The following is a 21298-nucleotide window of genomic DNA, read 5'->3' as shown; positions in this document are numbered from 1 at the left end:
ATAAACAAAAATATTTTTCCACTAATCTTCTTTTTGAAACTGGCATTTTAGAAAAACAACATTATAATTAACCAGATATGCCTTTCTTTATATTTATATACAATCATTTTAGCCATTGACAATCCACTGCAGAATGAATGACTCTTCCCTATATGTCCAACGAATATGGTCCTGAGATTTCGTTTGCCAATTGGGCCCACAATACTTGCTAATGTTGTTGATCCATCTTGTTTAGGACTCTTTTGTGAACATTTTTTATTAAGTTGAATCCATTCTATGACTGCCTTGGTCCACCTGCCATCACTTCTTCTTGTATGTGACCAGTCAATTTCCATCTCAATTCTTTTATTATCTTGATGATATCATATACCTTTGTTATTCTCTAATCCATGTGCATGTCTTTCTATCGTATCTTGTAATGCCAAGCATGTACCTTTCCATGGCTTTTTGGGCCAAGAATATTGAGAACATTAAATGATGCTCAGCCAAAGGAGCAGGCAAGGTTCAGAAGTGGCTACTGGTCAATGGATCACATCCAGGTTGTCCAGCAGTCATTGAAAGGCACAATGAGTACACCATGCCTCTGTGCATGGTTTTCATTGACTATAAAAAGGCGTTTGACTCAGTATTCCAGCAAGCAATAATTAAGGCATTGTGCAACCAAGGAGTAGACACTGCTTACATAAACTTATTACAATTGATATATGAAAATACAATGGCAACAATTTGCCTTAATGATCTTAAAGTAGAAATCAACGTAGAATGTATCATCTATCCTGTTCTCAGTCAGCCTTGAAGATGTTTATATATATTTACTATATTTATATACTGCCTGAATTCAAAGCTCATAATTGCTTTCAATAATGAGGCAATCAGGGCCTATCAATTTCCAAAGGATCAGTGGAATAACTGCTTTTTCAAAGAGGACCAAGATTATTTCTGAGATGAGGACTATTTTATAATCCAAGATCACCACTCAAAAATATCCTTCCATAACACACCAACCTCACCTCTTCTGCAATAAGAATCTTTTTTTTCTTTCAGGATAAGGATACCAAACACAAAGTTTCTACTTGGAAAGCACAGCTCTCCATAAAAGCTAGGAGCCGATATATTTAAGGCTTTAAAAGGCAAAGTAGAAGCCTACTGATAACCAATCCAGTGGCTGTAGTAAAGGTAATAATTGACTATGATGTGCTCAACTTATCAGCATACAAGCCTGTATCAGTTGCTGCTCCTAAGGCATTGCCAGGTAAATTACAGGGCAATAGTGTGTAAGGACATGAACTACCATTGCCATATTATCTTCTTTTAGGTGGCATCGCATCCTAAAGTTCACACGTTGGAATGAATCCCAGAAATGGATGCAGAACATAGCTATTGAGAACATTTATAGTGATTCAAGATTTTAGCAACTTTGAGTGACTTTATTACCAAAATAAGGTAACAGATTATTCTTTTAAGCATCCCAGAAGGGAGTGAATAATGTTAAACAGGGACACCAGAACAAGAAAGGCAGAAATGAAAGAATATGCTAGCATTCCTTTATGCTAATGGTTTAGGCTGCAATTTTTAATGTTAATATTTTTTGCACTGTATGGCTGCAATTAATTTCAAAATTGTTTTCAGAACTTGGGAAATGTTATAGATATTGTATACAGAACAACACAAAAATGATAAATGTAAGAGAATGTATTATGTATATTCCTTTCTAATATTATATTATTTAATAGTCAATCCAATGCATTCGTAATCTACTCAAATGTATATTCAATCACATATTTCTATGCTTGAAGTCTTACTGTTTTGTTAAATTAAACATAATGTAAGGTCTCATCAGCCACTCATATTTATTTGCTTTTTTTGCTAGATTGTATTACCACATGATTAGAGTATATCTGTCAGGATGTTTCCTTTGTGTGGAGAGTTATTTTTTGCATGGGGAAGTTTTGTGGCATATAACCACGCATCTATGAGAAGCAAGGGAAGCTCCACAGGAAGAATAAGGACTGTGCTGGGGAAAGAATCTGGTAAGGATAGATGGATCACCTTATTCAAGATCTGCTTCTGTTTTGTATGAGTCCATCAATCTATTGCATTCATTACTACATTTAGTAACTTTTTTTCCAGAGGAAGATTTCCTTTGAAACCCGTGAAACCATTTGAGAAAAAATTGTAAAGAAAATAAATAAATTTTTAAAAGTGGCTTTATTTTTTTAAAAATGTATCCTGACATAAATATCTTGACTTAAACAATGCTGTTTTGCTTATATTTCACTGTAGAATTGTACCCCCATATTAAGAGTCATTTAAGAGTTACTTAATGACTTAAGTTTAATGACTTTAAATTATTTTAGAATAACATCTAGTACACAAATTAATTCAGAAAATAAACAGTTATAGACTAGTCAAACTTCCCAAACATCACTTGTATGTGTTATAAAATATTTCATTTCAAATAAAGTTATGTTATATCCAAAGTATTTAATATTATTTCAGTATCACTGTAAAAGAAACAAGGGATTAACTAAAGAGTGATTTATTAATCGAATTGTGTAACAAAATAATGTGCACAGTCCTTTAGCAATTGAAAATGGATTTGTGTTTCATTTAGCAAACTTGACACTTCATATCAAATGTTTCATTTTTTGTTGCCAATATTTTTGATCCCAATACCATAAATGATGACATTCTTCCTAATGATTAGAAGTATGAGTATCATAATGCATTAGATCAATACCACTTTATAAGTTATACTACTTTTATAAGATGCCAATAACATTTTATAAAATAATTTGTGTTTTATTGTGAGCCTGTAGTACTGTATTATCCAGACCTTACAGGTCATCAACCACATCTTTCGATGTAAGATTTTACAAAGGTATTTTGACACTGAGACATATAACATTTAATAACCCGTTAAACTATTTAATTTCTGATATATGTGGCAATATGACTGAGTGCCCTATTAACATAAAACTTCTTGGTAAACTACTGTGGTGTCAAACTTCTTGCACACGTAAATGGTCAACTCCTTAAGCTCTTCATATTTCTGATTTCAGAACAATATTCTAGCCTAACTAATTCCAGTGGTAACAAACTACATTAGTGTTAAATCAAGACTCAGTTGGTGGATCCAGCAGAATTGGCTTGTTGTCACCATGCATTTTATTAGCCTACTGTGCAAAGGAGTCTATCCCCTTGAGACAAAACAAACAAAGATACAACTAGCAAGAAAACATAGGCAAAACTTTCATGAACAATTTTTTTAAATAATGTAAACTTTCCAGAAGCTGATAACTAGCTTAGTAAGAACATATTTAGTCCAAAGGAAGAGAGAAAATGGCATGATGTGTTTACAAATAACTCTCCAATTTTGATCACTCAATTTTATTTTATGTTTTGTCTTTTAATGATGCTGTAACCCCATCCATTGGGGTGGAGTCGAGGCAACTGAATGGAGCTGAGTGTTTACTGGCCGAATGCCCTTCCTGTCGCCAATACGGAGTTCACAGCAGATATATTCTCATTGTGCCCTGAGACAGAAATATCTGCCTCCACCTAGAATCGAACTCACAGCCTCCTGATTGTGAGGCGAGAACTCCACCTAGGCACTACTTCCCCAGTTTTGATCACTCAGTGAAACCCATAAAAGGGCAATATAACATTTATAAAAGATTGCTGTTTATGTTTACTAAAGGGTCCAAGTAAGACACAAAATTCCATTGCTGAAATTGACCTTCATTGTTGCACGTATGGGGATGAGTATGAAAAATGCAAAGTCTTCGTCATGGAGTGAACATTGTTAAAAAATAATAATAGCTAAAGTCCCCTTTAGTGTCTTCAAATATGTAAAGGTTAAAGCATTGACAGACAGAACCTACAAAAAAACAGAGAAGCAGAAAAGCTTTTTACAAGTGAACTGCACCTTCAGAAAGATAAATCTAAGAGGATGAAAGTAAGACTAAAATGCCAATCATGTGGAATAGGGAAGTGTACCTAAAGGATAAGAATTAACCATTATTTCTTTCTTGTCCTCCATAAAAGTAGGAGTATTTCAATACAATCCTAGCTGGCACATTTTGATTTTATCTTGAAGGTGGGTGCCATTCCAATGTCTAAAATCAGTTAATTATCCATTGTTTATCCTGTAGCTCTGCACTATAGAAATGGTAGCGAACCCATACAATTAACTCAAATTTAGGATAATTGTTCATAATGAAAACAGTGTTCAGAAATAAATAAACAGTGCTTGACTACTGAAGAAATGTGTTATGTCATTGTCACAAGGAAATGCATCCAAATTCACCACAAATAACAGCTGTGTATTATATATGATAGAATTGCTACCTGGAAGGGTTATTATTATTTCTAATTAGTTGTTCAACCCAGCCATATGGTTGATTCATCAACCATATGCCATTCCCAAGCCTGGATAAATGGGGAGAGTTAGGGAAATCAATGGTGAACTACCCTGTAAAAATCTCACAAGAATACTTTATGGCAATAACTCAACATGATTCAGATATGGATACCAACACTGGACCCTCGAGGCTGGACATTAGCCTGAAAGCTACTGGAGAAGAGCAAAGGCTAGCTTTTAGTAGTCAGGAACTTTATGACATTGTTAGAGGAAAGTCTTCAGGAAGCCCAACAATTGATGGTGCCCATGATGAAAGAGTTTCACCCTTGGGAAACTCTAAATTGCAAAAAGAGAAAGGATTAGAGTGAATAGAGATATCCTTTGCATCAGTGAGTTTTACTGGACTGGCAATGGTCAATTCAAATCAGATAACTGGTCATGTGATCAAAATTCAGATGTTTGGCAACTGGCTCATATTTAGGATTTATGATCATCTTTTGCAACCTACTGATAACCAAAGTCAATGGATAAGCCAAATTCACTTAACAACTGAGTGATTAACTTCACAACTGAAGTGATTCACTTAACGAATATTGCAAGGAAAGTCATAAAAATGGGGCAAAAGTCACTTAACAACTCTCTCACTTAGCAATATAAACGTTGAGCTTAATTGTGGTTGCAAGTCGACAACTACCTATAATTCAAACCAGCATGTAACAATAACCTAACTTGAAATTCTCAAGATAGTTTGAATTACAGCTTCCATCAATGCTGCTCTGGGAATTTCTATGGTCCAGAAATATAGACAACGACATTTAGAGAGGCTGTAGTATAATTACATTCATTGTAATTTAATAGTATTTTATATTTCATCCTATTTGAATCTAAACTAAGAACACATACAGCATATTTTGGAATTTGCTGGCTTTAGACTTAATTATGGGAGTTCCAACATCACCACCACTCAAAATTAATCAGAAACTTGTTTGTATTACTTCCTGAATAATTGCTACTTAAGAGAAAAGGTGAGCTTGAAAATCTAACTTCCCCAAAATTCTTTTAACTGATCATTATCCTAGTAGGTATGAGCATTGTCACTGATTCAGTTCATACAATAGTTAGTTGATGTTGATTGAACCACTGCTTGGATTCCAAACTGCCACAGTAGCAACGTTTTAGACCAGTCACATACCCTTTTCCTAACCAAAACAGCTTGAATAAAAGATTTCCAATACACAGGTTTTATCTACATTTATAATTGGGATTTATCTTTTTCTTTCATCGTTATCCAGTTGTGCTGGCTCAACAACCATTTTATTGCCATTGCTTAAATAGTAGATCAGTTATCAATATGTGTATAGTCAAGAATAAAAATAGCATTACAAGTAAAACATTTATTTTAATCACACAAATTCTTCTCGGAATGACAATGCTTTCCGTATCAGCATATCTTTTTTAGCTCCATTCTATACTTTGACATAGTTATTTTGAAACAACAACTTTGAACAAGTCACATCAGACAAAGTAAAAAAGAAATATTTAATCTTTTCCTCAATTTTGAAATAGATTTCTTCACCAGAAAATTTTAATTTTGTGTAGTCATACTTTCAACCAACAACCTTTTTCCCATTTATTACTCTTAAAACTTGCAAATGTGCCAATATCTTTCAATTATTTCATCATTATGAAATCAGTTTCATCATTAAACATTCAATCCCCTTCAGATTGTCCAGTATGATCAAAACCAAATAATCAGCGAAAGCTTTCAATGTAAAGGTCTCATTTTTTATTTTTTAGACCCATTGTATTTGCACCTTGTCTAATGTACTCATTCAAAACTTTGAGAATTAAAACAAACAACAAAGGGGAAAGAGGATAACCTTGTCTTGTGCCCTTCTGGATATCACATGGTTTAGTCAAATTACCACTAACTGTAATTCAAGCCTTTTGAGATGTATATATCAACTTGATTCCATGAAGATGATTCTCACCAAAGTCTTCCAGAACTTTAAACAAGAAGGAGCAGTTCAGCTTATTAAAAGCTTTCTAAAACTTTTAATAAGGCTTGTTTTTCATTATGTTGTTATAAATATTCTATTATATCCAGTATAGTTCTCAGATTGTCTTTTAATTGTCTTTTAGGCAAAAATCCACATTGATCTTCCCGAATAAACTCTTGTAAAAAAAATTTTAGTCTACCTTTTAAAATTAATGAAAAAACTTTGTAATCCTTCTTAATAAAGAAATTGGTCTATATATTTTTTACTAGAAGTTAAATCCTGTCCTATGTTTGGTAACAACACAATATTGACTTTTTTCCAAGAAGTTGGCATTGCATCTCCTTGTAAAATAGAATTCATTATTTCTAAAGTGGTTGCAAAAGTTGTTCTTCAAAACTGGCAGTTCATCCAAACCTGGTGACCTCCCTGTTTTAATATTTTTGTCGTGGTTATCATCATCATCATCATCATCATCATCATCATCATCATCATCATCATCATCATGTTCTGTGCACAACACATTGGACAGCAAGTGTTTTACAATGGTTTTAATCATTTGCAGCATCTTCAACATCATCCCAAGGGACATTCATAATCTTAAAATCTTCCTTAAGTGTTTGGCACCAAGTTTTCTGAGGACAGCCTCTTTTCCTCTTTCCTCCATGAAGTATCCAACATAGTGCAATTTTGGGATGCCAGGCTTTAGGTGTATGTAAGATATGGCCAACAAGTTGCATTCGACATTCATTCAGTGTTCTCGATAAGTGTTCTAAATCTGATCTTTGTAGCACCTCTTTGTTAGTGACATGGTTATGATATGAGACAAGGATTCTTCTCAAGCAATCATGTTTGGAAAACATTTAACCATTTAATCATCTTGGCTGTACTCTTCCATGTTTCACAAGTACATATTGCATTGGTACAACAGTCTTGAAGAGTTTTTTCTTTGTGGTAATATTTATGACTGGTGTAGATCAAATTTGGTGCATGCGTTGAAACACGGCCACTACCATTCCAATTTGATCCTTATCTGTACCTCCATCGAGAGATATAAAGCTATCAAGATAAGTAAATTCTTGGATTTATTCTATAGCCTGGACACAGATTGTTATAGCCGTATTATTATGAGCACTGTCAACTTCCATGAAATTGGTCTTATCAAAATTTATATGTGAGCCAATTTGTTGGTCTCATTATCTAAACTGATGGCCATTTCTTACAAGCACCCCTTTGTTTCACAAAGTAGTGATGTTACCTGCAAAATATTTTATAGCTTCCAAAATATCCATTGTAGATACAGGACTATTCATAATTTGTCTCTGGGATTTTGAAAGTTTTGGTAAATTTTCTCTTTCTAAGATATGTCTCATTTTTTTCCCTAAGGGAACAGCTTGTGTTTTATACAAATTAAAATAATAGTCAAAGTCAGTTTCTATATATTTGCATTATCTTTACCTTATTTTCAATATCATTTTCTTTTCTCTTTCCTTTCTCAGCCAACAATTTCTCAGATTTATTTGCAAATTCAGAATTCTTCTCATTCACATATTTCAATTTTGTCTCTATTTCTCTCACAGTTAGCATAGATAATTGTTGTTGTAGAAATTTAATCTGATATGTAATAGTTGCATCTGTCATTATCTCTATCTCCAAGAGTCCATCAGGACAGATTTTGGTAATTTGCCTTGGTTAAATTTAATTTCTTTATATGAAGCTTTCTCAAGTTGTGGAAGACTGACCCCATTCCAGTCCTCCAGTCTCTCACAATACATCACTTCTCATATAAAAACATAATTAATTCATGAGATAATTTTTAAAAACTTTGTTTTATATTCATTTGGAACATAGAGATTGACAATTATAGATTGAATTCTTTGCATTTCAATGTCAACTTCAACATATTTACCATGTTCACCTGTCAGCAGTAATTTCAGTTTTAATACTAGATTCATATACAAACTATTCCATTATTCTTTTTTAAACCTCTTATATAACTTCTGGTAGTGAAACGTCTTGGGAGCCAAGCAGCAAGCTCAGAGAACCGACCTCTCTCTAAACCTTCACCCAGAGTCTTAAATACTTTATACATATATACATAGAAGCCAAGCTTGAAGCATCCCCCGTTCCAAGGCAGATTAATTGGATACTTATGGTCTCTGTGACATGACTGGCACTTTATTCTTCCAACATACTAATGCCTGAGAGAAGTCTCAACATACTAATTAATAATTAGCTTTCCTTCCAATGGTAATGGTGATATAGCGCCTTGGAAAGTTCATATCTAAGAACTTTGACTAAGCACATCTATTTAATCACATTTATAACTCTTCTATTCCTAATTGTGTGTTTCTTAATAGTAGTTCAGCCACTTTGCAGACTTTCATCAGAAAGCTTTTCTGCATGATAACCTTGAACTCCTGGACTTCCATGAAAGAAAGTGACTGGAGGGGGAAGAGGCATTCCTGCAGAGAGTACCATAATCAGATGGAATAGAGTCATTTGCCTACAATGAAAAGAAGCAGAGCAGTTAAGCTGGACAGCATTATTTGAATCAAACAGGTAGACACTGCCTTCCTGGATAACATACACCCATCCATGCATTTGACCATTTATTTTACAGGACTTTTAAGCATCCTAACCACATCAGCTCTGAGGAGTGTAAATTCCCCCAACTTTCATACCTTGGGAAAATAAATAGATAGGATAAATATAATGTAATCATATTTACATAATTAATATCAAAACTAAAAAATGTAGATTACGATATAACTATGCACACACTAGAAACCTAACCATACAGAACCATAGAATAACTTATGTAGAAAAATAGTCACCACAACTCTGCCTCCAAAGCTTAATGGAAAAATCAAACTTTACAGACATTCACAAAAGTACCTTTAAAATATCTGGGTGGGTTTTATTTCAGAGGAGAGGGTAATTATGTCAACCTCCTATAGATGACAATCTCAGGGTTTATATTAATAATTGACAAACCATAATGTATTATTACTACTATATTATAATCCCAGATCCTTGGGAAGGGTTTGATAAGTGAATAAAAATGCCAAATCCAGTCTAAACATGTGGCTGACTATGCAATCAACCATAACATAGCAATAATGTTGTTATGATGCAAATACACCCAGACAGTTGAACAAGAAAAAAGGGCATAGGGAGGCTATTTGAAGGACAGTAAAGAAGTTGCATTGAAGCTAATATACCATGAAGGATTAGTGAGTATTGGAGAGACCAAACTGGCCTACAAGAAAGACCAACTGCAGAATAGTAAAGAGACATGGCAAGGCACAGTATTATATGGCCAGTGCATTAAAAAAACTAGTGGACAAAGCAGATAACAAGACCTGGCAATGGCTAAGAGCAGGAGAGTTGAAGATGGGCTAAGACCTTGGCTGCATAAGACCAAGCCTTAAGAACACATCTATGCAAAATCAGAACACAGCAACAGACAGCAAATACCACCTCTAAAAAAACAGCTGAAGAAACAATGGACCACATAGTTAGCCATTGCAAGAAGATAGCACAGACTGATCACAAAGACTTGACAAAGTAGCAACAGTGGTGCATTTCTTTCTTATCTGCAAGAAATACTGTTATTTGCAAGCAAGAACTGGTGAGACCACAAAATAACGAAACTAATAGAAAATGAAGATGCTAAGTCTGGAACTTAGAATACAAACAGACAAGCAGCTGCCTCATAACACTCCAAATCTAATAAAGTAAGAGAAGAAAAAAAAAAAGTCTGGATAACCGATGTGGAAGTACCTGGGACAGCAGAACAGAAGAGAAAAAATAGAAGTACACTGACAATGGTAAAAGAAAGCAAAGATAGTACTGATAGTAATAGGGGTCTTGGGTACAATCCCAAATTATTTGTAGCACTATATAAATACCATCAGCACTGACAGAATCTCTATCATTCAATTTCAAAATGCAGCTTTACTTGGAACAAATTATATTATGCAATGATATCTTTAACACCATCAAATAATATCTGATGATCTTGAGAGGACTTGATAGGTGGATCAAATGACAAATCTAGTCTAAACATCTGGCTGACTATGTGATCAACCATAATAATATTAATGATAATGCCACAGTTGCCAAAATTATTTACTGGGACATCTATAAAAAGCATCATGTGCCAGTAACAAAAAATGGTGGGAACATATAGTTGAAGCAGGGGTTAAAAAATAGCAAATTAGAATATTTTAGACTTTCCAGATACAAACTGATAAAGTCTTGGCACACTTCACACCCAATTTAATTGTGTTGGGGGGGGGGGTGGAGTGTGGATAATTGATGTGGTAATACCAGGATATAATATAATAGAAGACAAAGAATTGGAAAGGATTACTAAGTATCAAGCTTTGAAAATCAAAGTTGAAAGACTGTGGCAAATACACTAAACAGTTGATCCTGTGGTGGGTCTTGTGGTGACACAATAGGTGCCATATCAATTTAAAAAAACCTAGAAAATCTGCACATGGACAAAATTTTCTTCTGCCAATTAAAAAAGGCCACACTGTTTGGATATAGTATGCTGCTACATTACCACTACATTCTTCTTCTTGAGAAGAATCAATTCTTATAAAGACCAACACGGCTAAAGACCGCAGCATTTCACATTGTTGGGTACATAATATTTATTAAACTTTCTTGCTGTGCTGCCCAACCCTGAACAGCTGTGGGTGGCTCACAACAACCAAATAAATGAAACCAGTATCAATAAAAGACAAAGATAGTAAACCAAATGAAGTGTGGGGTCACCAGATCTATCCACATCTCAGGGGGGAATCTCGTTCTAGGCGGCACAATAATGTTAGCACAGCATAGAGATGGTGTTACTTTGAGGGATCTGATCCTCTTATTTAACCAGGAGAATTGGCAACTGATGGGTGGGGGCTAGCTGGGGAATTCCGTGAATTGAAGTCCACAGATCTTAAAGTTTCAAGATTGGACAACCCTGATTTAAAGATTTTGTTTTGTCTTTTGAGTGGTTGATAAGGAACAGAGCCTCAGGAAGTTACCTTTTAAGTGCCATCAAAGGTTAAGGTTCACGATAAATTTAAATAGCTATATCAGTCAGTGTTATATGGTAACATTTATTTCATTTTATTTCAAAATGTAGCTAACAGCTTTGGATTTCTCTGCTAGATAAAGCTTACTGATTTGGAATGCAGCTGACTTAATCTTTTTTTAATTAATCTTGGGAGTAGTTTTACCAGTGTCAGCAAAATTCAAAGTGATCAATCAGGATCATGGATGACCAGCTATCCATATAAGGTGAAGTTATAAAAATCATTCTGGAATGTGGAGTGATGGGGTTTTAACTTGAGAATGTTTAGATACATCTTTTGCTTAAAGAAGTTTTCTAGCAGGAAGAGAAAGGGCCTGGATTCATCATAGATGGATGTTTCAACCAATCTATTTTCTCTTGACAATATATATAAATAAAATTTAGCAACTTTTTGAACTTGTATGATTGCTTCAGCCAATTATTCCCCATTTTTAATCAGCTATTTTCTATTTTCCTGAAGCATAATGCATAAATTATGCTTTATTTATGCAATTTTATAGTGATATAAATATTATTTATATAATTTGTTTATTAGTAAATTTATTTTAAAGACAATTTTTATAATTTATGTCAGGAGGATTGAAAAAATATCTACATACCCAACATTGTATGGTTGTATTATTATTATTTTTCTTCTCATTTTCTTTACTACCCCCACTTACTGGTATCATTATTATGATTGTTATCACTCTGTTGCTTTGCATGTACAAAGAGCTTTTGCACCAGAGATAAATTCCTTGTGTATCTAATCACACTTTGCCAATAAAGTATTCCATTTTATTCTAAATAGTGCATTAGTAATGTACTAGGAACAAGAAGTCTTTCTGAAAATAAAGTTCTGAAATAATGTTTATTTGTCCAATCATACAAGGAAACACCATCACTGAAGCAAAACTGATATTGCTATGAATGAACAACTGAACTTTTGTCCTAAACATAGTAGTTTCAAGCAGAATAATCATAAAAGATGACAGGTTAGTAGCAAGAAAGTTTCCAAAAAAATAAGAAAAACGTAAAGTTTCTATGATGAATCCAATCACAACATGAGGACATAATGTAAACTTTGCAAGAGTATTTTAAAATAATATATATGGGACTCTTAGTATAATGATTTGGCACTGTTTTCCATGTAATAGTGGTAGTCTAAGTAGCAGAGAAGAAGCAAAGAATGAATATAAATATCCAAGTAGAGAGTGAGATGTTAAAACCAAAATCCCCTTACTTTTTCCCAGAAATAATATTTTCTGTCTTGTTTTCCAAGTAAATCAGTTTGCAACTGACCCAATATAACAGAAGTACACTGGATTACATCTGCCAATGAATAGCGATTTAGGAAACACAAGAGTAGCATTTAATGGAAAGATTATGTTGAATGCAAGCCTAGTAACCAAATTGGGATTAGCAATGCTTTTTACACATTACAACATAAGTCAAATTATTGTGCCAAATATCAGTTCTACCACACTGTAGCTGGAATAGGAACATCAACACTGTTTTATTTAAATCTGTTGCGAGAACACATTTTAGTTTAGGAAATTACCTGAATTAGATCTTCAAGTTCAGTGTCATTCACACAGGCATGCTGTGACACAAACATTTGCTTCTGGATCACAATAGTTGTTCTCTGGCTGGTTTCATGTGGCTGCTCCAGGGCTTTGAATACAGTAGCTCCAATAATTAAATACAAAACCACCACTAGAAAAATGGTTGATACTGTCTTCCATTTCATCACATTAATAGTTGTATCACTTTCCTCCCGTGAAGCAAGTACAGTGGGCTTGGTAGAAAATGACAGCCGTGGCTTGGAGTTCTGAGTGGCAGATTTGGGGTCCAAGAGGTCAGGTGCCGCCACTAATAAAAAGGGATAGAAAAGAAACAAAACATTAATTTTTTAAACACTTGTCAGTGGCACACCTATCTTGGCATTTTCCTTGCTAGATGAGAAGAAAGATAAGCTACTAATTGTTCTAATTTAAGTTCAGAGATGGTAGCCCTAGAAATGAATTCAGTTTGTCTACCTGTTGAAGAACTTATTATGGATCAAGGGTTGCAGCAATCTGTTGTGATAAAATTATTACATTTGCTATTTCACTCTCTCATGTAACCTTATTACTAGATCTATTGCCCAAATATGATGCTAATTACTGGCTGTAAAACTAATGGTGTAATATTGATTATTTGAAGATATAATTTCCAATTAATATTTTATCAGATTATCACATTGCTTTCCAAATCCTGATCTATTTTAAATATTGCCAATGATGCTGAATATTAATTAAAACAGATACTGTGTATATATGCATACACATTGTGCATGCATGCACCATATATCAGAAACTTCACACATGATATGTTAGCAATCCAACTCTATAGTTTTGTCACAGAAATCCTTTTACAATCCTTAAACTATTATTTATTAGAGTATCACCAACTCGTATTGTTAAGTGAAATCTCTTTAAAGAAACTGGGCTGCAAAATTTCTGCCCATATCTGAGAATAAACAACAAACCAAACAATGCCAGAATTACATTTTTAGATAATTTGGTCCATAAGATGCTATCTCGTATAAAAGTCCCCCCCCTCTTATTTGCAGCTGCCTATTGATGTGTTGACACTGTTATAGATATAATGCATTGTCCAAACATTCCTTATCATTATTGCCAAAAACAATATGTCCAGTGAAGCTCTATATTACCTTTCAAGTCATTAAGATATTGGCAATATCCAATGTAGTCCTTCCTTATCATTTAACTTTTATCTGAATGAACCTCATAGTCAAAGTAAATCATACACCTAAAAATAGATACAGATCTCTGTCCCTCCTCTTCCATCCTCACTACTCTGATAGAAGGTAAGTTTTAAAGACCATAATGCATTATGGTCCATACGCAAACTATGTTCTTCAGGATATGTTCTGTATAACTTTGCAGCATCTTCAAATGTTGAAAGACGTATAGAAAGATGAGCTTGGAAGATAATATGTAATAAGCATAGATAATTTGAGCTTTCTCTTCCACAGCGAAGGACATAAAGTGGAAGAAGCTGCAGATGAATACTCTTTATGACTTTACTGAACAATGACACCAAGTAGTTAATATTTCCCAAGTTCTACAAACCTAGGATGCGTGTCTCTATCGGGTACCTAATTCCTATATTATAATAGCTCTGGAACTGATACAATCCCTTTCTTCTGAGCCCAGAAATGCAATCTTATAGCCATCTCCAATGGCAGGAGATAGGAAAGTAGTAACTCCTCTGATTTCAGAGGAGTATCCCAGAGTCATTGATTTAAGGGCAACAACTAAATGACGCTGCCTAGAGGCTTCCATGTAAGATCCTTTTTGGCTGATAATGGTAGTGTCTGGCAGTTTAACCAAGCAATATACTAGATAATTAAATTGCAGCACTAGGAGTGAAGCCCTGTGGACTTCCTGGGAATGCAAGGATAAAAAAGATGTTAAGTGGATGGTGGCTTAGCTTGAGAATTGTGTGATGGGAGGAAAAACAAGCAAAGGGCAGAAACTCAAAACTATCCTGTTATTTTATGATCATTTGACACAACAACTACCATTTTGATCTCCTGTCCCTGAGTGTGTTGTCACCCTGTTCCATCCATCTTCCCACCCCAAAATGGAGGCAATCCAGGTTTAGTGCAACAAACCTTCCTCTATTCACCTGCACCTGCTGTTCTTTTTTTAACAGTGATTTATCATAGCGATAACAATAGCGCCCCCCTCTTGTTTCAGAGGCAATGTGCGTCCAGAGTCCCAAAGAAACCTTGACATCCCGGGTAAGTGCAGTTCCCAAGTTGCCTTCATCCACTCCCCTTTAAGGAAGCTGCATGCAGCTAAGCTAACAATGGGAATGGGATGGCAGCATAAAGTGTCTTCCTCTTGCACTGTTCTAATTGGTGCTACTACACACTCTTCCCTGTTTCCTTTAGCTCATAGGAAGCTTTCCCACCCACCCAAGATTCAAGGTTCCATTTCACACACAAGCAGCACACACACACAACAATAAGCCTTCCCAATCCTGTGGATGTCTGGAAGAAAATTAGATCCCCATTCTTCCTTCTTCATTTATTTTTTTAACAAGAAGCAACCGGTCCCCCCCCCCAAAAGAGATGCTCGTGAAATCAATCAACAGCGCCAGTGCACATCTTTCTTCAACCTGCACAAGAATAGCAGGCAACGAGTTGGGAAAAGCCCCATCTTTTTTATTCTTCTTCTTCTTATTTTAATAACAATATCATTTTTTTTTGCTTCAGCCTTCAAAATAGAAGCATCCCTTCCTTGCCCCCCCATTTCCGCCACGTCACTCAAAGCTAAGCACCCCTCGAACAAAGATGAAGTGTAACCCAGAGCTTTGGAGCCAAGGTGTTGCATGCAGCAGGAAGAGCCCGTGCCATAGGGATGGCGAGGCGGGAGGTGTGGGGGAGGGAGAGAAAGGCAGGGGGGGTGCAGGGGCAAAACGGGTTCGCCTGCAATGAGGAAGGTAGGACCGGGGTGGGGGGGCTTCCTTTGCCCTAGAGCGAAGATGCATCGGCAAAAGCAAAGGAGCATGCAGCATTTTTTTTTCCAGGCAGCCGGATTTTTTTTCCTTTTCCGAGCCAGCGAGACGCGCCATTGTACGAGTACTCACTTCTTATTTACAGACCCGGTGCCCTCTCCTCGCTTCACGGGCAGGCATTTTTTCAGGTCTCGGGGAGGCAGAGTTTGAGAGCAAAGAGGTGGGGGTGGGAGGGCTGGGGAGGAAAGGGGAGGGGAGACAAGAGGACCAGAAAGCGCGTGGGACTGGAGGGGAACCACAGAGAGAGAGAGAGGGAGAGAGAGGGAGAGGCAAAGCAGGGAAAGCTTGGATGCTGAGAGCTCGGATTCCACGCGCGCCCTCTCGCTGGGGTGTGTGAGCCGCCGCGCTCGCCTAGTCGTGCGTGTGCCTGCGTGTCTGCTTGTGCGTGTGTGTGTGTGTGTCGTCTCGTGCGTGCGTCTCGTGCGGTGTCTGGGCACCACTCAAGGTGTGTATGTGTGGAACTCCCTCAGCACCGCTGCTCTTCTTCCGCCTCGGTTCCTCCCGGACACTCCCTGAGCTTTCTTAAGCGTCTCTCTCTCTCTCTTCCCCCCTCCCTCTCCCCTCCCCGTGGGTGACTCGCGCTCTGAGAGACGGAGCTCGGCCGTCGGCACGCTGTGGCTCTCGCTCTCTCTCTCCGAGGCGCGCGGGATCTCTCCGGCGGGCACGGCGTTTTGGTTTGTAAAACGGAAGGGGGCTTCTCCCTCAGGCTCCGCCTCCCTCGGCTCCTTGGAGCAGGTGACCGTGAGGCTGCTGGTCGTGCCTCTTCATCCCCCCCCCTTCGCCGGTGCGTGACACGGTTTGCCCCTTCTGAATAATAGGGGGCGCCGGAGCAGGTTCCGCCAACCTCCGTCTGCAGACCTTCCTTCCACGCGGAATGGCTTCTTCGAAAAGCTCGAGAGCCGCCTGTATCCAATTCCCGCTTGAACTCTGCCTGCCTTTCTCCCATATCCCCGAATACTATCCACGGCGGCGTCGGCGGCTTCCACGTGGCTAAAGATTGAGTAGCCCGTGAACTCACCCGCGAAGTCAGAGGAGCGCCTGGAGCCTGAAAAGGACGGCAGACTCCAAATTGTGGGAGGGGAAAGGCAAAGGGCGCAGACAAATGGCCCGCGATGAAGTGATCCGCCCGATCTTGACTTCGCAGACAAGGGTACTTACGTAGCAATGGCTGCGCGGATGGTCGAGCCCTCTTCTGCCACAGAATGAATGAGGAATGCGGCCAGCTACTGCTTTAAAGAGGGACAACTGATGGAGAGCCGTGGATGGATTTCCCCCACCTTTGTTTTACGCTAAAAGCGATTGCTCTTCTTAATAAATGGAGGGGGGGGATGGATCTTGGAATGGCACCTGTCAGTTGCCTGACTGACAGAAAGAACATTATATCTGCTCCGTAAAAAGCCGACTGACAGGCTACAGCTTGCGTGCAATGGGAAGAAAGCAGAGTCGTCAATAATGTTGGAGTTTAAAAAAATGTGGCCACAAGAATGGCCCTGTTGCCTGAAGCAACATAAACCAATTATACATCCAAAGGTGACAGAAGCAGCAGCGTAGTTGTCAAAACTTGCACTGGTTCCCAGTTTAAATCAACCACCTGTCTAGATAAAACCATTTAAAAATAGGTTTCACATTGTCAAAAGAAGAATCTGTTTGAGTCCCATCGGACTCTTTGGGAAGCACTGATCAGACATGACATGTGCCAAATGATGAGGACAATTCCAGGTTCCAGTGTTCCCTACATCCCAAGCCAAGAAGTTACAGTCACATTTCTAGTCACCATGGTGAGGGATGACATCCTGCCAAGCCCTAAAACTGGCCAATAGGACCTTCATCTACTGCAACATCAAAAAATGCATGACAAATGTGCTTACGAGAAGAGAGAAAACTGGAACTGGAGTAACTCAATATGACTTTAGAGATACAGTTAAAAGGCAAAGGATATACAATAAGGACAAGATATACAAAATGATGACTGGAGCATGTTCATCCAACAGATGAGGGACATGAATATCGGTGGAGGAGGACAAAAGGGACACAGATACGTTGACTTCATCACAAAAATGAAGTGACCTAGCTATTTGCAACACATGCAAATATGTAATTGTCATTTGCATGATGATATCATCATGACTGACTATGGACATGAAGATAAAGCCAGAGGGAAGTAGAAAAGGGAAGAAAATATACACACTAGCATTGCCATTTTTCACCTTTTATTACCTTGACCCTGAAACAATCTCTTGTCTAGGCTGAATGCTTGAATCAGATATATGCCAATGTGAGACAAAATTACAACAATATGAATAAAGACCGATGAGTTGAAAATTGGAGAAAGAACCTGGAACATTTCCACAAGTGACATTTGGATTAGTTCCTTTGAACCTGGGAGGGTAATAGAATGTGTTTGAGGGATGTGGGGAGGAGGGGGGGAAATGCTGCCTAGGAAACAATCAGATAAAGATTGTTCGGGTGATGGAAAGTGATGGTGGAAAGTTTCTGCCTTTGGGCTTGCAAGATATAGCTTTACAATAAAGTAGAATTAGCTCATCCAGTTGTGTTTCCTGTCTGCTTTACCAAGGAGAGCTGATATCAAGGCAGCAAGTACAAAACAGAAAATATTTGGCTAATTTATCTTAACAGATGAATGAAAATGTGTGGTCTTCTGTAACTAGGGGTTGACCCTAGTTATCTCTTTATTTCAGTACCAAGTAAATTTGGGAGCATATGATATTGTCTAGTTTCAACTATTGTATTATTTTTCCACATGGTTAAGAACTAAGCAATATAATGAATAAAATTATCCAATGCATCTGTGGTAGATTTAGACTGCATTAGAATGTATAACCTTTTGCTTAAAATATAAATGGTTTCTTATTTGAAGTAAATGTCACACTTGCATATACATATAAAAGTAGCACATCAGGAAAGATGCTAAGTTTAGACCTGCTTTCCTTACACAGTAGTTTGCCTTCCCCATCCCCCCCCCCATTATCTTGCACTGCAGACATAATATTTCTCCTAATTTAAGTCATGCTGCCAAAGAAAGGTTGTTTTAAATGGTTCAAGTGATTATACAATGTTAGGTCTATAAAGTATAATAGTAGGGCCATGATGGCGAATCTATGCCCCCCCCCTCTCTCTGCAGGCACACCAGCTGTCACCCCAGCCCAGCTCCACATGCATGCCCCCTGCTGGCCAGCTGGCCTTTGGGTCTCTGCTGTGCATGCGCAGGAGGGGGGCTTCCCCAATCTCTGCAGTTTCCTCCCAGCATGCCCAACTTTCTCCCCCTCCCCCCAGTGCAGCCTGGCTTTCTCTTTCATTCCTGCCACCCATGTCTTCCCCAATCTCCACAAGTTCCACCCTCCACAGGTGCCTCTCTGTGGCAAGAATGGAAGAGGAAGCCTGGGAGCGCTGGAGAGAAACTGCAGAGATTGTGAGCCCCTCCCCCCATGCCCCATTTTGGGCTTGAAAAGCCTCCTGCACCAACCTGGAAGCCAAAACGGGGGCTGGGGCGCAGGTATGGAAGAGGGCACGCGTGCGCAGGGAATGCACATGTGGGGGTGGGGTGCATACACAGGGGGCACTCACATTGCATTCATGTGCATGCTTTGCACACTCGGCACCAAAAAGGTTGACCATCACTGTAGTAGAGGATGATGCTTTATGCTATTTATTTCTGATTTATTTGTATATGATAACATACATTGACATATATTAATGATGCTAGTGAAATTTAGCAAACAATGTAAAAATGCTTCAAAAAGTACATTACAACTAAATATTCACATATTTAAAATTCTTCTGTGTGAGAACATCCCAAAGCTCAGATAATGCTATTTTTAAAAAATCAGCCTAAATCTAGTATCAAATGGCAGCACCTAGTTGACCATGGCTGATACTCTCCCCCATTTCTTCCAAATCCCTAAGCAAAGTCAGACTAATTACCGGTATGTGGATAAGAAACCACCAGGAAATTATAAAAAATCCCAGAAAAAGGAAATGGCAAGTTATTTCTACCTTAAGAATGCTATATGAGTATATTATACTATGTATTTGCCATTATTAACTAATTACCTTAATGGGTTAAACGAGTAATTAGATTGTTAAGGCAGCCATCATTCTTTGAAGTAATATGTTGAAGTCCTAAACTAATACTATGAAATAAAGTTACTAGATGAACATGTGCCAAAAGATATTCCTATAATCTAGGTTTATCAGAAACACAAGTCCTGGTGTCAGCATTTAACACATTCAACCAGCTTCTAATAATTTGACAATAATTATGTTGTAACAACTGTCCTCAGTTGTTAGTGAAGTTTTTACTGAATTTCAGTCCTCAGAGCAACTGAAATCAATGGATTTAGCATCATGAGTCCACTTCATGGAAAAGTATGCATAAATGAAATAAATATATCTATGCTTTTCTTGACATTAGACCTTAGAATATTTTCATTTGTGCCAATAATCTAAAGTTGTTTTAGGAGAGCAGCCATACTTTGTCTGTACACTTTGGCTGAAATTCTCCTGATGGTTAAAAGCATCTGCAAAGCTTGAAACAAACTTTGAAACAAAGCTTTTAGATTAAAAAAAGGCATAGCAACATATTTACTTGACCTAAGTCTTTTCCGTCAGAGCCCGGAAAATTTCATGCATAAAATACCATTCTTCTTTTTTCCTGAATTGTTTGATAGCGATGGTCCTCTATAAACAGGAACACTATTTGTTCCTCCCAAAGGACAGAAAGTTACTTGATGTACAATTCCTTCTACTTTTATGTGGAAAAAAAGTTCCTTAATTTAGGAGTTTCTCCTTAATTCTAGATTGCTTGAGACTGGAATACAATCACTTCTCTGGGTGTGGGATCTCCTGCTTAAACAGAGAGGTGGATTGGAGGACTTCTGAGGTCCCTTCTGATTGATTGATTGATTGATTGATTGATTGATTGATCAAGTTAGCTGAAAGGCATAGTAACTAACAATCTCAGATTTATGAAAGTTTACACAATAAATTTACATAGGCATGGAGGTAGAATTTTCAGAAAGAAGAATAATGTGAGCCATCACATGAACTCAATAAAACATACATAAAACATAGGTTTAAGAATTTGTCTCAAAGAGTATTCCTCACTATTGAATTAAAGTGCTATCCTCTCTTTGTTGTGTTAGCGCAAAATAAAATTATGCGTAACCCATTGCCAACCTTATCCTTCCTCTGCAACATTTGTCCCAAGTCACTGCCAAGTTGTGCTGACTGGAACCCTGACACTGACCT

General features: G+C 37.4%; 1 protein-coding gene across 1 annotated transcript in view; it reads right to left on the bottom strand.

Annotated features, from left to right (window-relative positions):
- KCNK2 (potassium two pore domain channel subfamily K member 2) overlaps window positions 1-13307 on the bottom strand; it is a 71030-nt gene extending 57723 nt beyond the window's left edge. The window contains exon 1 of the mRNA XM_087717792.1: window positions 13002-13307. Within this exon, the coding sequence (XP_087573918.1) occupies window positions 13002-13190 (189 nt within the window). The 5' untranslated portion in view covers window positions 13191-13307. The remainder of the gene's footprint in view (window positions 1-13001) is intronic.
- Window positions 13308-21298: the final 7991 nt, after the last annotated feature.

This window comes from Thamnophis sirtalis, unplaced genomic scaffold (assembly GCF_051295495.1).
Source record: "Thamnophis sirtalis isolate CommonGarterSnake01/CBP01778 unplaced genomic scaffold, rThaSir2_p1.2 scaffold_6, whole genome shotgun sequence".
In the NCBI taxonomy this organism is placed as follows: Eukaryota; Metazoa; Chordata; class Lepidosauria; order Squamata; family Natricidae; genus Thamnophis; species Thamnophis sirtalis.
The sequence above is the reverse complement of the archived record's forward strand: the minus strand, read 5'-3'. Positions and strand labels throughout refer to the sequence as shown.